Source organism: Pelobates fuscus, chromosome 5 (genome assembly GCF_036172605.1).
Source record: "Pelobates fuscus isolate aPelFus1 chromosome 5, aPelFus1.pri, whole genome shotgun sequence".
NCBI lineage: Eukaryota > Metazoa > Chordata > Amphibia > Anura > Pelobatidae > Pelobates > Pelobates fuscus.
This window is the reverse complement of record NC_086321.1, coordinates 145,818,885-145,833,292: the sequence shown is the minus strand read 5'-3', so window position 1 is coordinate 145,833,292 and position 14,408 is coordinate 145,818,885. Positions and strand designations below refer to the sequence as shown.

At 42.7% G+C, this 14,408-nt stretch overlaps 1 protein-coding gene across 1 annotated transcript in view; it reads left to right on the top strand.

Annotated features, from left to right (window-relative positions):
* ZDHHC8 (zinc finger DHHC-type palmitoyltransferase 8) overlaps nucleotides 1-14,408 on the top strand; it is a 101,705-nt gene that overhangs the window by 55,841 nt on the left and 31,456 nt on the right. Inside the window, exon 2 of the mRNA XM_063454417.1 lies at nucleotides 13,731-13,852. Coding sequence (XP_063310487.1) covers nucleotides 13,731-13,852 — 122 coding nt within the window. The remainder of the gene's footprint in view (nucleotides 1-13,730; nucleotides 13,853-14,408) is intronic.

Sequence of the window (14,408 nt, the reverse complement as noted above, 5' to 3'; positions counted from 1 at the left end):
AAACAAAAAAACCCCCCAAAAATAATTAAATAAATGTGGAACTCATGATTGTCAATATAGTCTGTGTTATGGTACTTTTTGAAAGTAAACCAAAATGTTCAAAGTCTATCTGTTCCTGTCCAAATCAATAAATTAAATTGCGTATATACGCTGAAGTAATTAAGTCTGACACACGAGGTTCAGGTTAAAATAACTTCGAGAAAGTTTATTGGCAAGTGAAGAAAAAGCGGGCGCGCAGGCCCTTTTAAGAGGCATTTTGCGTCATCATTGATTATTAGAATATCAGCAAATAAACATCATCAATTGGATTAATTGTTAAGTGACGGAGTTAGTGTCTTACCTATTGGTTAGTAAAATTAAGAGGTTAGTCCCGTGCCCACCCATCAGAGGTGGGATTATTCTGGACACGGGTGGGGGACAAGGGGGTCCTAAGCGTCATTTTACACGGTCAATGATATCAGGCTTTATGTCCAGGTGCAAGGTCTCTTATGAATAGAACATTTCATTACTACTGTGTTCTATGGCCTTCAAACTGTACTATCTTACAAGCTCTTAAGGAGTAGCCAGCAAGTCTTAAGGAGTAGCCAGCACCTCCTGGTACTTGTCCTTGAAGGAAACACAGTCTTTGTCTACTGTATTAATTGGGTTGAGAAGTTCAGTCACGTAATGTAGTTTTAAAATGAACAAGTTAAGTCATGAGGACAAAATGGAGGATTGAAGAAGTCAGGTTAGGAGGACAAAATGGAGGACGAAGTCACAGTATAAAGTTAAAATGGAGTTAGTACAATAATTCAATACAAGTACAATAAAGATTTTTAATAATTCCACATCATCTGTATTGTAGACTCCCTGCCCATCCTTTAATTAATATTGTCTAGTAACAAGCAGGTCACTGCGTTTGGGCCTTAAAGAACTTTTGGACTGGCTTTTACCTTTTATGAGTAGTAGGTCTGTGCCCAAACAGGGGTATGCAGGAGTAGGTGTGCCTTACAGCAAGTGTAATACCCACTGAAAACATAATTAATGCTCTCCGCAGGAGATGGGGTAATGAAAAAATTAAAATACCAACTTTTAATAGTATTAAGAGACGAAACACTTGTATAACATGAGTCAAAACAGATGGTTAATAAAAAAGCTAAAGACCTAGATCTGTCATGACAGGTTTGCATTAAGTATGATGGACTGATAATGGATGAGATTTGTATATCCCATGCTCTTGGTGAGATTCTGCTTCATGTTCATGTATTTATTGTATATTCTTTGTAATTTTAAAGGGATAGTACATAATACTAAGTAGCCAGAATTCCTTTACACATGTGAAGCTCAAACATATAAGGGCTTTGGTGGAACCGATGCAAACAGAGGGGCCACTTTCCAGTTGGATAGGTCACCACTGCCATCAACGTTGCAGAATTTGCCTTTATATGCAGTAACCTCGCACCACAGGCCTATTTTACAGCCGTCATGCCATCCACATGACTATTAATGATTGTACTCATGAACTGAAGCCTGCTAACATCAATCATATTAATTGTGCACGTGTGCACACATACCACAATCCCGCTCATTCATTATACCTGAATGACTGGGTTTGTAAATCCGGGTCAAGAAATGGGATGCGATAAGCTAGTGAACAGAATGCCTTACTGAAAAACTGCTTCTAAGCAAGGGGCAATAAAGCATAACGTAACTGTGATGTAATTCCAGTAAAATACAAGTTTAGCAGGCTAAGATTGCCACAAGGCATATGTATGTATATGTGTTTGTAGTATCAGTTAGTTAATAACACGTAGCTAAGATACTGTCATCACTGTACTGACCAGGTGCAGGAATGTAAGAACTGGAATTACGCGTCCCTCTCCTTTGTATCAGATGAGCCACGTGGTTAGACCGGATGGATGAGTTTAGACTCTATTCATTAAATAGGTTAAGGGTATGTGTGGGTGTAGTTAATTGTGGGAGGAGCTACAGTGCTATATAAGGAATGTACTCTATGTATTCAGTACTCAGACTTTGCTGTATTTTGGTGACGCTAGTCCCTCTGAGTCCCGATCGGTGATCCAATAAAGAATCTCTTCCTTCCTGAAGAAACCTGTGTCCATCTCTCTGTGCTTGGCTTCCGTCAGTTTCTCCGGTATCATTTGGTGCATTGGCCGGGAAGCTCATCGTTCAACGGTAGCTGAGAGGCAGAGGCGTGAGACGGTCTATCTTTGCCCACGTTCTCTACGGCTGCACCCCTGAACTTCTGCGTGGACCTCCCTTCGTCTCGGCGCCACTGGTCTGTTGTCCAGGAGATCATCGGCCTCTACGTGAGAAGTGCTGGGGTGTCCCCGTCGATGAGTGTGAACTCAGGTTCAGGAACGAGGAGGTAAGATAACTGCTGTTTTAGACGGCAGGACCCACTAGGGGTATACCGATTGTGCGGTAGGCCCAAAGGGGTTTTGAATCTGTATCTGCCCCCTCTGTCGGAGGGAAGGAGCGAAGGCGCACCGCTCGATCGAACGCTCTTTAGTCAGACCGTTTGATTTGGTTAGTCAGGCGGGGTCCTGGTGTAAGATAGCCCTAGCCGGACACCGGTGTCTTGTCTAGACTAGCGTTCTAGGGTGTATATTACGTTCGCTAGGTCGGAGGGACCGGGAGACTAAGCGGCGCCTGTGTAAATTCGGTTCGCTAGTTCTCATCCTATCTGGGCTAAGTGGGAAGGCGTGTAAATTTGGAACCCACTAGACTTTTGATAGTACGACTAAGAGGCGCCTGTGTAAATTCGGATCTCTAGCTCGTTGTATAGTGCGACTAAGAGGCGCCTGTGTAAATTCGGATCTCTAGCTCGCTATGTATATGTGGTGATTGGGCAGTGTGGCTAACCAAAACGGGTGTATATAGTTTTAGGTAGTCCATTCAAGGTACTGGCCAATAGTTTAGTTGGGAATTGTAAATGTGTTAACGATTGTTTAGTAAAGTGTATATCTTGTTAGATAGCGCGAGCTCAGCCGTCTAGCGAGAGTGTTAATAGTGTGTTGCTGTATTATAGTGCACGGTACCATAACCCTGTATATTTACTGACATTATATAATAAGTACTAATCATTGTCGTCCATTGCATGTTTAACACCATAACCACTAATAATTGTATTGTGACCTTAACTTGTGCTTTGACCTATGCTAACCGTACTGTAACCGCTATTTGTAAAAGACGATGTTACTGGGGTGTGTTATAGACGGGTAATTCGTATATAGAGAATTATAGCGTGGGTGACTGTGTAGTTACGCCAAAGGGCATAATATTGATTATATAGTGACTGGTGTAGCAGCTGTGTGTGTACGGGAATTCCCTGAGTGTTTATTGTTATTGTGTACGTTTCACTTGATAACCGTACCACGTGGTGCTGTTGCCAGAGGAAACGGGTGTGACTGTTGAATAGTACGCGTGTATAGTAATCGTTGTCGACAACGTTCCACTGTTAAATATGGGTGCGTCGCAGTCAACGATTCCGGATCCCTTAGGATGTATGGTTAAGAATTTTAAAAAGGGATTCAAAGTTTGTGATTTTGGGGTTAAGATGTCCCCTGTACGTTTGGTCACTTTGTGCACTAGGGAGTGGCCTACTTTGGTTGCGGCATGGCCGCCACGTGGCAGTTTGGATCCAACTCTGGTACAGCGCTTACACGTGGCTGTATCAGGTAGGCCTGAACTTTACGGCCAGTTTCCTTATATTGATTGTTGGAGACAGGCCGTAAATGACTCGCCAAAATGGCTCCGGACATGCCACGAGGAACAGTGTCGCCTCATGGTAGCTAGGACTTGTTCGTCCACTAGGGCTGGTGTTAGGCCCATTTTGGACACGCCCCCTGAGTCCGAGATCCCTTTGCCGCCCCCTTACTTTCCGTTAAGAAGAAGTGACGCAAACGCAGGAAGTCCTGTAACCCTTCCCTCACTACCCCCATCCACTTCCGCTTCCTCCTCCAGTGCAGGATCCACCCCCCCTCGTACTAAATCCCCCCTTCCGGAACCAGATAGACCAACCTCCATTAAAAATGAATATCCTGATTTGGCGCCACTTCAGACTTCCGGTCAAGCTTCATCTAGCTCGGCCCGAAGTGTTCTATTCACTACCTTTTCCCAAAACCAACCTCCCACATCCCCATACCCTATCTCTCCCCGACCGGAACCCATGACTGACGCTTCCCTACGTAGCCCCATCCAAACCCGACAGTTGACTGGTGCCCAACAATTAAAGCACTATCAGATGCCTCTTCGCTTAAATCCCGGGTCAGCTTATATCGATGCCGCAGGTCAAATGGCACACGCTGACCCTGTCTTCGTATATGTCCCTTTCACCACTACCGACCTTTTAAACTGGAAGACCCATAATTCCTCGTATACTGAGAAACCACAAGCCATGACTGATCTGTTCACCTCAATAGTACAGACGCATAATCCGACATGGGCTGATTGCCAGCAGTTACTAATGACTTTATTTAACAATGAGGAAAGGACAAGAATAAATCAAGCAGCCATTAAAGCATTAGAAGATAGAGCCCGTGCTTTGAACCAAGCTAATCCAGCAGCATGGGCCGCAACACATTATCCCAACACTGATCCCGATTGGAACGTAAATGGTGCTGATATGGTTCAACTCAGAGCCTATAGAGACGCTATAATTGCTGGCATGAAAGCCGGAGGAAAGAAAGCCATTAACATGTCGAAGACAGTTGAGGTGATCCAGAAAAGCGATGAAGCGCCCAGTGTCTTTTATGACCGATTATTGGAGGCGTACCGCTTGTACACCCCCTTTAATCCGGAAGACGCAGACAATTCCCGAATGGTGAACTCCGCCTTTGTCAGCCAAGCTTACGGAGATATTAAGCGCAAGCTACAAAAGCTAGAAGGGTTTGCAGGTATGTCAATCACCCAACTAATGGAGGTAGCTAATAAGGTGTATATGAATAGGGAAACAGAAAGCAAGAAAGAGGAGGAGCGCAAGATGCGTAAAAAGGCTGATATGCTAGCGGTAGCGATCGCAGGCGTAGATAAACGGGGCCCAGATAGAGGCAATAATAGATGGAGTAGGGAGCCTTTGAGTAGGGATCAGTGTGCGTATTGCAAGGAAGAAGGGCATTGGAGGAACGAATGTCCGCAAAGAGAGCAGTACGAGAGGGTCCTACCCAGGGCAGGCTACGGAAACTTTAGAGGCAGAGCGAGAGGTAGAGGAGGCCCCGGAGGGAGTAATGGTTATAGAGGGAGTAATGGGAACAGAGGAAGTGTTAGGGAAGACAGATATATTCCAGCAGCGCAAAGGTCCCGCGATAGAGAAGGTAGGGACTTCGTAGGATTGGCTGACACGGTCATGGAGGACTATTGATACCGACCGGGCTCCATCCCCCTTGGTCGAGCGGAGCCTATGGTCGATGTATCAATAGGGGGGAAAAGGAGTGCGTTCATGATCGACACTGGTGCTGAACATTCAGTGGTGACTAATCTAGTTGCTCCTCCATCTGGAAGGACTATTACTGTGATAGGAGCAACTGGAAGAAGTGCTGAAAGACCGGTTCTTAAAAGTCGACTCTGTACATTGGGAGGCCACGTAGTAAAACACCAATTCCTTTATATGCCTGAATGTCCAGTCCAATTGCTGGGACGTGATATGCTATCCAAATTACAAGCGCAGATTACGTTCCTACCAGATGGAACAACATCTTTAAAGTTTAATGGACCTTCAGGTATTATGACTTTATCCGTACCAAAGGAAGAAGAGTGGCGACTTTATACAGTGTTGACTAGCCAAAACCCTAGGAGTGATGAGACATTGTTTAACATACCAGGAGTTTGGGCAGAGAACAACCCACCAGGACTGGCCCGCAATATTCCACCAATAAAAATTGAACTGAAACATGGGGTTTATCCAGTGAGCCTAAGACAATATCACATTCCGCAGAAGGCTAAGAAGAACATCCAATCCTATCTGGATAAGTTCATACGGTATGGTATCCTAAAATTCTGTACTTCCCCCTGGAACACCCCATTGCTGCCTGTTCAAAAGCCCGGCACAGATGAGTATCGACCTGTGCAGGACTTAAGAGCAGTCAATGATGCGGTTGTTAGCATACATCCAGTTGTACCCAATCCATATAACCTGCTTGCTTTAATTCCGGGCGGGGCTACTTACTTCACAGTCTTAGATCTCAAAGATGCCTTCTTTTGCCTCCGAATTGCCGCAGAAAGTCAATGTATTTTCGCTTTCCAGTGGGAGAACGCTGTAACGGGCTCAAAACGCCAAATGACTTGGACAAGACTGCCCCAAGGGTTTAAAAATTCACCTACCCTATTTGGTTCAGCCCTAAGTCAAGATCTATTGGATTTCGAGTCCATCCCAGGAGAGTGTGTATTGTTACAATATGTAGATGACTTGTTGATAGCAGCAGTTACAAAAGAAATCTGTCAGCAAGCAACGCACGATCTACTACACATTCTCTGGAAGGCAGGATACAAGGTGTCTAGAAAGAAGGCTCAGTTGTGTTTGCCAACTGTCAAGTATCTAGGATTCCATATCTCTGAAGGTCAAAGAATTATGGGGCCAGAGAGAAAAGAAGCTGTCTGCCAAATACCAATACCCAAGAATAGAAGACAAGTGCGAGAATTCTTGGGGGCAGCAGGCTTCTGTAGGATATGGATTCCCAGCTATGCGATACTAGCAAAACCTCTGTACGCAGCTATCAAAGGTACAGAGCACGACCCCTTCTTATGGACCCAAGAACAGCAAACGGCATTTGAAGATGTGAAGAAGGCTTTGATGAGTGCCCCAGCATTAGGTCTACCTGATCACACACGACCATTCTACTTATATGTACACGAGCAAAGAAGAATGGCTGTGGGAGTATTGACACAGTACTTGGGATCATGGCAAAGACCTGTTGCCTACATGTCTAAGCAACTGGATGCAGTGGCCAGCGGACTTCCACCTTGTCTAAGAGCCGTAGCTGCAGCCGCCCTGCTAGTAGCTGAAGCCGATAAACTCACTCTGGGTCAAGAACTTTATGTACGAGTCCCACATGCAGTACAGACGTTGTTGGATTACAAAGGAAATCATTGGTTTAGTAATAGCCGTATGACCAAGTATCAAGCAATGTTGTGTGAAAACCCAAGAGTGCATTTAGAGACTGTAAACACCTTAAATCCAGCTACCCTTTTGCCACAACCTACTGAAAGTCAACATGATTGTTTGGAAGTAATGGATGAAGTATTCTCAAGTAGACCAGATCTTCGTGATTTTCCCATCCAGAACCCCGATGTTCAATATTACACCGACGGCAGTAGTTATGTGAAAGAAGGGATCCGCTATGCAGGATATGCAGTAACAACCATAGACAAGGTGATAGAAGCTCGGCCACTGGCGAAAGGAACATCAGCACAAAAGGCAGAATTAATAGCACTAACACGAGCGTTACAATTGGCTGAAGGTTTAAGAGTAAATATCTATACGGACTCTAAGTATGCGTTTTTAACCACTCATGCCCACGGAGCTTTGTATAAAGAAAGAGGACTACTGAATTCAGAGGGCAAAGAAATCAAGTACGCAGCTGAAATCCTACAACTATTGGAAGCAGTGTGGGAGCCGAAAGAAGTCGGTATTATTCATTGTCGAGCACATCTGAGAGGTGATGGTGATGTAACCAAGGGAAATCGGATGGCAGATAGTGCAGCTAAGCGTGCTGCTGAATCAGGAAGACAGGAGTATGTGGGGCATATAGCTGCTCTTATACCAACTCCACTGTCCCAATGGACTCCAGTTTATACAGCTCAAGAAGAGGAGTGGTTAAAGACTGAACCGGGAAAGTATCTGGAGAACAAGTGGTATCAGCTAGAAGATGGAAGAATAGTTATACCAGCATCGCTAGCGGTAGAAATTGTCCAAAATTATCACAACGGGACACATTCTGGGAGAGACAGTACTGAAGAATCTCTTAGAAAACATTTCTACATACCAAGATTGTCCAACTTGACTCAGGCCATTGTACGCAGATGTGTAACGTGTGCTAAGAATAATGCAAGACAAGGACCAGTAAAGCCACCAGGAGTTCAGTTTATGGGGGGACTCCCCATGTCCGATCTACAAATAGACTTTACAGTGATGCCTAAATCGGGTGGACATCGTTACCTGCTGGTAATTGTGTGCACCTATTCAGGCTGGGTAGAAGCATGTCCTACTCGTACAGAGAAAGCAGGAGAAGTTGTGAGATTCCTGCTACGAGAAATAATACCCCGATATGGACTACCCTGTTCTATAGGATCGGACAATGGTCCAGCTTTTGTTCATCAGTGCCTACAACAACTGACTCATATGCTTGGTATAAAGTGGAGGCTTCATACTGCATATAGACCCCAGAGTTCTGGTAAGGTAGAGAGAATGAATAGAACTATAAAGAACCAGTTGGCTAAAATGTGTCAGGAAACCCAACTTAAGTGGAACGTTCTCTTACCCATAGCTTTATTGCGAATCCGCAGTACCCCTACCAGAAGGATGGGCCTCTCTCCTTTTGAAATCATGTATGGGCGACCACCTCCCGTACTTGGTAACTTAAGGGGGGACTTGAGTCAGTTGGGAGAAGGAATTACCCGGCAACAGGTTGTAGAGTTGGGTAAGACTATGGAGGAGGTACAGAAATGGGTACAAGATAGATTACCTGTGAATATTTATCCCCCTGTTCATAGTTATCATCCAGGAGATCAAGTGTGGATTAAAGAGTGGAATAATGTACCGTTAGGGCCCAAGTGGAGAGGTCCTTATGTTGTTCTTTTGTCTACCCCTACAGCAATAAAAGTAGCAGAAGTGACTCCGTGGATACATCACTCCAGGGTTAAACCAGCAGCAGTCGATTCTTGGCAAGTTACAGTAGATCCAGAGAATCCCTGCAAGATCCGGTTAAAACGCACTACTCAGTCGGAGTAACGAGGAATTATTGTGGATTACAAATTTTATTGTTACAGATGTGAGTGAGAAGGCCATAATAAAGCCTGTCCGCTTACCATCACATAGTGTATAAGCCAGGAAAGTCTCGAAGGGACACCTGTGAAGACGAGCAGAACTCCATTCCCTGCAGCCCTCACATCCTGGAAGCTGAGGTTCCATCGCACGGACGAAGACTGAGGATGACGGCGAAAGATGTGCTTTTGATTGTGTTTATTTACATGTGTTTTTATATTCAGGAAGGTAGAGGTACCGACACTCCTAGCTGTGAGGTATGCATTAAGACTACGAGAACAGGTAACCATATTTCCCAAACCCTAATTTGGCATTCACAATACGAGTGTAAAGGAGATGTATCGAGATGTAGATACTTAAATATAGATTATAGTGTGTGCCATTTAGGAGTAGGAGAACCTAAGTGCTTCAGTCCGGAGTATCAACCTCGTACAATCTGGTTGACTCTCAGGAATGGAGATCCTCAGGGGACCCTAATTAATAAAACGGTGTTAGAATCCGTACATTCTTCGGGTGTTCTGCTATTTGATGCGTGTAAAGCGATATCGAGTGGTAGAAAGCCGTGGAATGTATGTGGGGATCTTAGATGGGAGAGGACGTATGGGTCTAACGATAAATATATTTGTCCCAGTAGCAAAAATAAATATGTAAGTCCTAGATGCCCAAATAGAGATTATAACTTTTGCCCATATTGGTCTTGTGTGGGGTGGGCAACTTGGGGACAGACAGTAGACAAAGACATGATAGTGACTAAGTTGCCGACTAGCCCTTATTGTAAGTCTATGGAATGCAACCCAGTCCATATACTCATTAATAACCCCGACAAGTTCTTAGATAAGTATGGAAATTTATTTGGGTTTCAAATATACGGGACGGGTTTAGATCCTGGGACATTATTGTTTATAGGAATAGAGACTGATACGGTATCCTCCCAGACTCATCAAGTATACCATTCCTTTTACGAAGAGATGAGTATAGATAATAAGATCCCCCATAATGCTAAAAACCTGTTCATCGATTTAGCTGAAAGTATTGCCGGTAGTCTTAATGTTACCAACTGCTATGTGTGTGGAGGTACTAACATGGGAGACCAATGGCCTTGGGAAGCAAAGGAGGTAATGTCCGGTTCTGAGGCAGTTGACCAATTAATATCTACACAAGCCGATTATCATATGAGTGTTAGAGGTAAATCTGAGTGGAGATTAAAGACCTCCATCATAGGTTATGTTTGCATAGCAAAGAAAGGAATGATGTATAATACTTCTGTAGGAGAATTAACTTGTCTAGGGCAAAAAGCTTATGATGATGATACAAAGAATACAACTTGGTGGTCGGCTTCAAATGTCTCAGAACCATCTAACCCGTTTGCTAGATATGCCAATTTAAAGGATGTGTGGTTTGATCTATCCATCACATCTACCTGGAGAGCCCCAGCAAATTTGTACTGGATCTGTGGTAAGAAAGCCTATTCGGAGTTGCCACAGGACTGGGAAGGGGCATGTGTGTTGGGTATGCTCAAACCATCCTTCTTCTTGTTACCGATTGAAACAGGTGAGACTTTAGGTGTTAAAGTGTATGATGTGAATCATAGGAAGAAAAGGGGACCCATAGAGATAGGCGCCTGGGAAGATAATGAATGGCCTCCCCAGCGTATTATAGATTATTATGGGCCAGCCACGTGGGCTGAGGATGGTACCTTTGGTTATAGAACCCCTATTTATATGCTCAACCGTATTATAAGATTACAGGCGGTGGTTGAGATTATCACAAATGAGACATCACAAGCGCTCAATCTTCTAGCGAAGCATAACACCAGGATGAGGACAGCAGTCTACCAAAATAGATTAGCCTTGGATTACCTTTTGGCAGTAGAGGGAGGTGTATGTGGGAAGTTTAACCTAAGTAATTGCTGTCTTCAAATAGATGACGAAGGGCAAGCAATAGCTGAGCTTACTAGCCATATGGTTAAACTAGCGCATGTGCCTACTCAGGTATGGAAAGGGTACAATCCAAGTAGTTGGTTTGGTAGCTGGTATGAGTGGTTTGGAGGGCTTAAGGCAGTGGTAGGTGGAGTCCTACTGATTTTACTGTTGTGTCTACTCCTACCGTGTCTTATACCCTTAGTAGTTAGGTCTGTGCAAAGCCTGATAGGAAGTATAGCAGAGAGGAAGGCTGCTGCACAGATAATGGCGATATATAAGTATAAGGCTCTAGATCAGGGAGAACCAATGCAAGAAGATGAATGTTGAAGATTCACATCATAAGATAAGTCTGGTCTGGTTCATGGTAACCTGAGGTATATGCAAACCAAGGTTAAGTGATGCCTCAAGTAATTGTGAAATATCAGAGGCATCAAAGGGGGGAATGTGATGTAATTCCAGTAAAATACAAGTTTAGCAGGCTAAGATTGCCACAAGGCATATGTATGTATATGTGTTTGTAGTATCAGTTAGTTAATAACACGTAGCTAAGATACTGTCATCACTGTACTGACCAGGTGCAGGAATGTAAGAACTGGAATTACGCGTCCCTCTCCTTTGTATCAGATGAGCCACGTGGTTAGACCGGATGGATGAGTTTAGACTCTATTCATTAAATAGGTTAAGGGTATGTGTGGGTGTAGTTAATTGTGGGAGGAGCTACAGTGCTATATAAGGAATGTACTCTATGTATTCAGTACTCAGACTTTGCTGTATTTTGGTGACGCTAGTCCCTCTGAGTCCCGATCGGTGATCCAATAAAGAATCTCTTCCTTCCTGAAGAAACCTGTGTCCATCTCTCTGTGCTTGGCTTCCGTCAGTTTCTCCGGTATCATAACCTCAGTTACAAACTCCTCTTTTATGTGTAAATAGAATGATGAATAGATCTAGATACATGGATAGAAAAAGTTATAATCTTATTAAGAGAACTGAAAGGCTGAAATTAATTTTGTATAATATGGGAATATTGACTACAAACTCCTGGCTTTGCACCCCTCCATGTCCCAGGTGCCTCATTGTAAGCCCTGTTTAAACCTTACGCTGCAGAGAGCCACAAGAGAATGGATGTCTTCAGTAAATGGGTTAATCTTGTAAGAAAAGTCATTAAGTTGGTATAGAGTAGAAACTTGACAAAAATGGAGTGTAATGACATTGTGGCATTTTATGCAATCTCCAGCCATGTGCTGTAACTCAACTTTGTAGGTTTTAATGTTTGTTTGAGGTGAAGTGTGCGTTGGATTTAGTTGTATGTATTTTTTGTGTGTATGTGAATGAATGTGTGTGTGTATATGTAATGTAATTTGCACCAGTAAATAAACAAACCTTTGAATCAAGACCTGTGAGTGCACCTTTCATCTATTTTTTTTATCTATTTTTTGTTTTATATTTGTGTGTGTGTGTGTGTGTATATATGTAGGTGTGTGTCAATTGTTTAAAATGTATATTTACAAAAAGAGTGATTGGCTTTATTGGAGTAATAACGTTTTTTAGTAAAAAAAAAAAAGGAATAACAAAAAATCTTACACTAAATCCACAAAACGCACATCTGCTGATCTAGCTACCCTTTAGTGAAAACTGTTTCTTTTCCACAATCGACTAAGCAAAAGATAAATCAGAGCAATGGGTGTGCAATAGCAGCAGAGAAAACAACACACAAAAAATAAATTAATATAAACACCACTAAGTTAACAAAATAAAAAATGTAATGTGACAAAAATAGACCCACTGCACAATGTATGAAAAATGAATCAAATGTTTAATTGCTTTGCATTTATTTATTAATAGATTGATTTTTATATTAATGGAACACCATAGGATCAGGAACACAAACACTTATTCCTGATCCTATAGTGTTAACATCACCATCTAGCTCTACTTGCCACCCTAAATATAGTAAAATCCTACTTTTATTCAAGTCTGCTGCTGCAGGCTCTGCCCCTGACCTGCTTGCTTGGCTGAGATCAGAAGTGTTGATCAAAGCCAACCACAATGCTTCCACATAGATAAGCATTGGATTGGCTGAGACTGTCGACGAGGCAGATCAAGGGCAGAGCCAACACAAGTCAAACATAGCCGTGGCCAATCAGCATCTCCTCATAAAGATACATTGAATCAATGCATCTCTATGAGAAAAGTTGAGTTTCTCCATGCAAAGGGTGGAGACACTTAATTTCAGTGCTGCTCACTGTGCATCTCTGCCCCAGGAATTACCTCTTGTAGCCATCTGAGGAGTGGCGCAATCCCTAGGCTGTAATGTAAACACTGCCTTTTCTCTGAAAACGCAGCGTTTACTGCAAAAAGCCTCAAGGTAATAATTCTACTCACCAGAACAAATACAAAAAGCTGTAGTTGTTCTGGTGACTCTAGTGTCCCTTTAAATTAAGATGTATACATAAAATCAGAATTGATACTATAAAACATGCACGCATCCAAACAGTTGCATAAAAATACCAACAACATTTTTAAAATTGCACTCTGAAGAGTAGACCTAGCAATGATATATGGACAGAATAAAGTCCAATAATAAGAGGCGTCTGCTGACCAAAAATCTTTCCCCAATGGTTTATTTTGACTGTTAACATTTTTAATGGCTATGTGAAGAATATTTCTTGTGTGTATAATATATATACCGGTATATGGATATCTATAATTTGTTTTGATTTATTTTTTATTCCTTTGATGCTGTCTTTGAATACTCACAACAGTCAAGTTTCTTTCTCCAAGCCAGTTTGCAATCACCAAGTACTATTTTCCTATTTTTTTATGTACAGGTGTCCTTGGCTAACTAGAGAAATCTCCCCAGCCATTCCAGTGTACAATGGGCTCGTGTTCCTGTTTGTCTTGGCAAACTTCAGCATGGCAACCTTTATGGATCCTGGAATCTTCCCAAGAGGTAACAAGCAATCAGGAAAAAAAATCCCAAGGAATTGGCCTTCTTCCATAGATCAAATTTTATTGTTGAAGTTCTGCTAAAGGGGTCACATTTCTTGTGCTATGAAACAGTATGTCCTAGTGTAACTGTTAAATATTTATCTGTTGTGTCTCCTGCAATTTCTGCTGCAATTGATTTCCAGCTGCCGTAAAAAAGTATCCGTAGCTTCACTAACATCACAGAGAGACCTCAAGTTGAACTCTGCGTTGGCTCTGACCAATCAATATTAATAAGACGAGCAGGCTGCGGGTGCAGAGTGATGAAGCTAGTTGGAGAGCAACCCACTATATGAAGCAGAAACTGTAATTTTGCAGTAATTAACATTAAATTTATGTAAATGAATGTTGTAATCTGTACAGATTCTACTGCAGACCAGTTGTCTGCTTGAATAAAAAAACTGCAATTTTAAATTAATCTGTATTCTATTGCTAATTAGCATATAACTGCTTAGTAAGATCAAAGCATTGAGGAGCACACTCTCACATTTCAGATAAATGAGTAGACCTGTTTCTGCCTG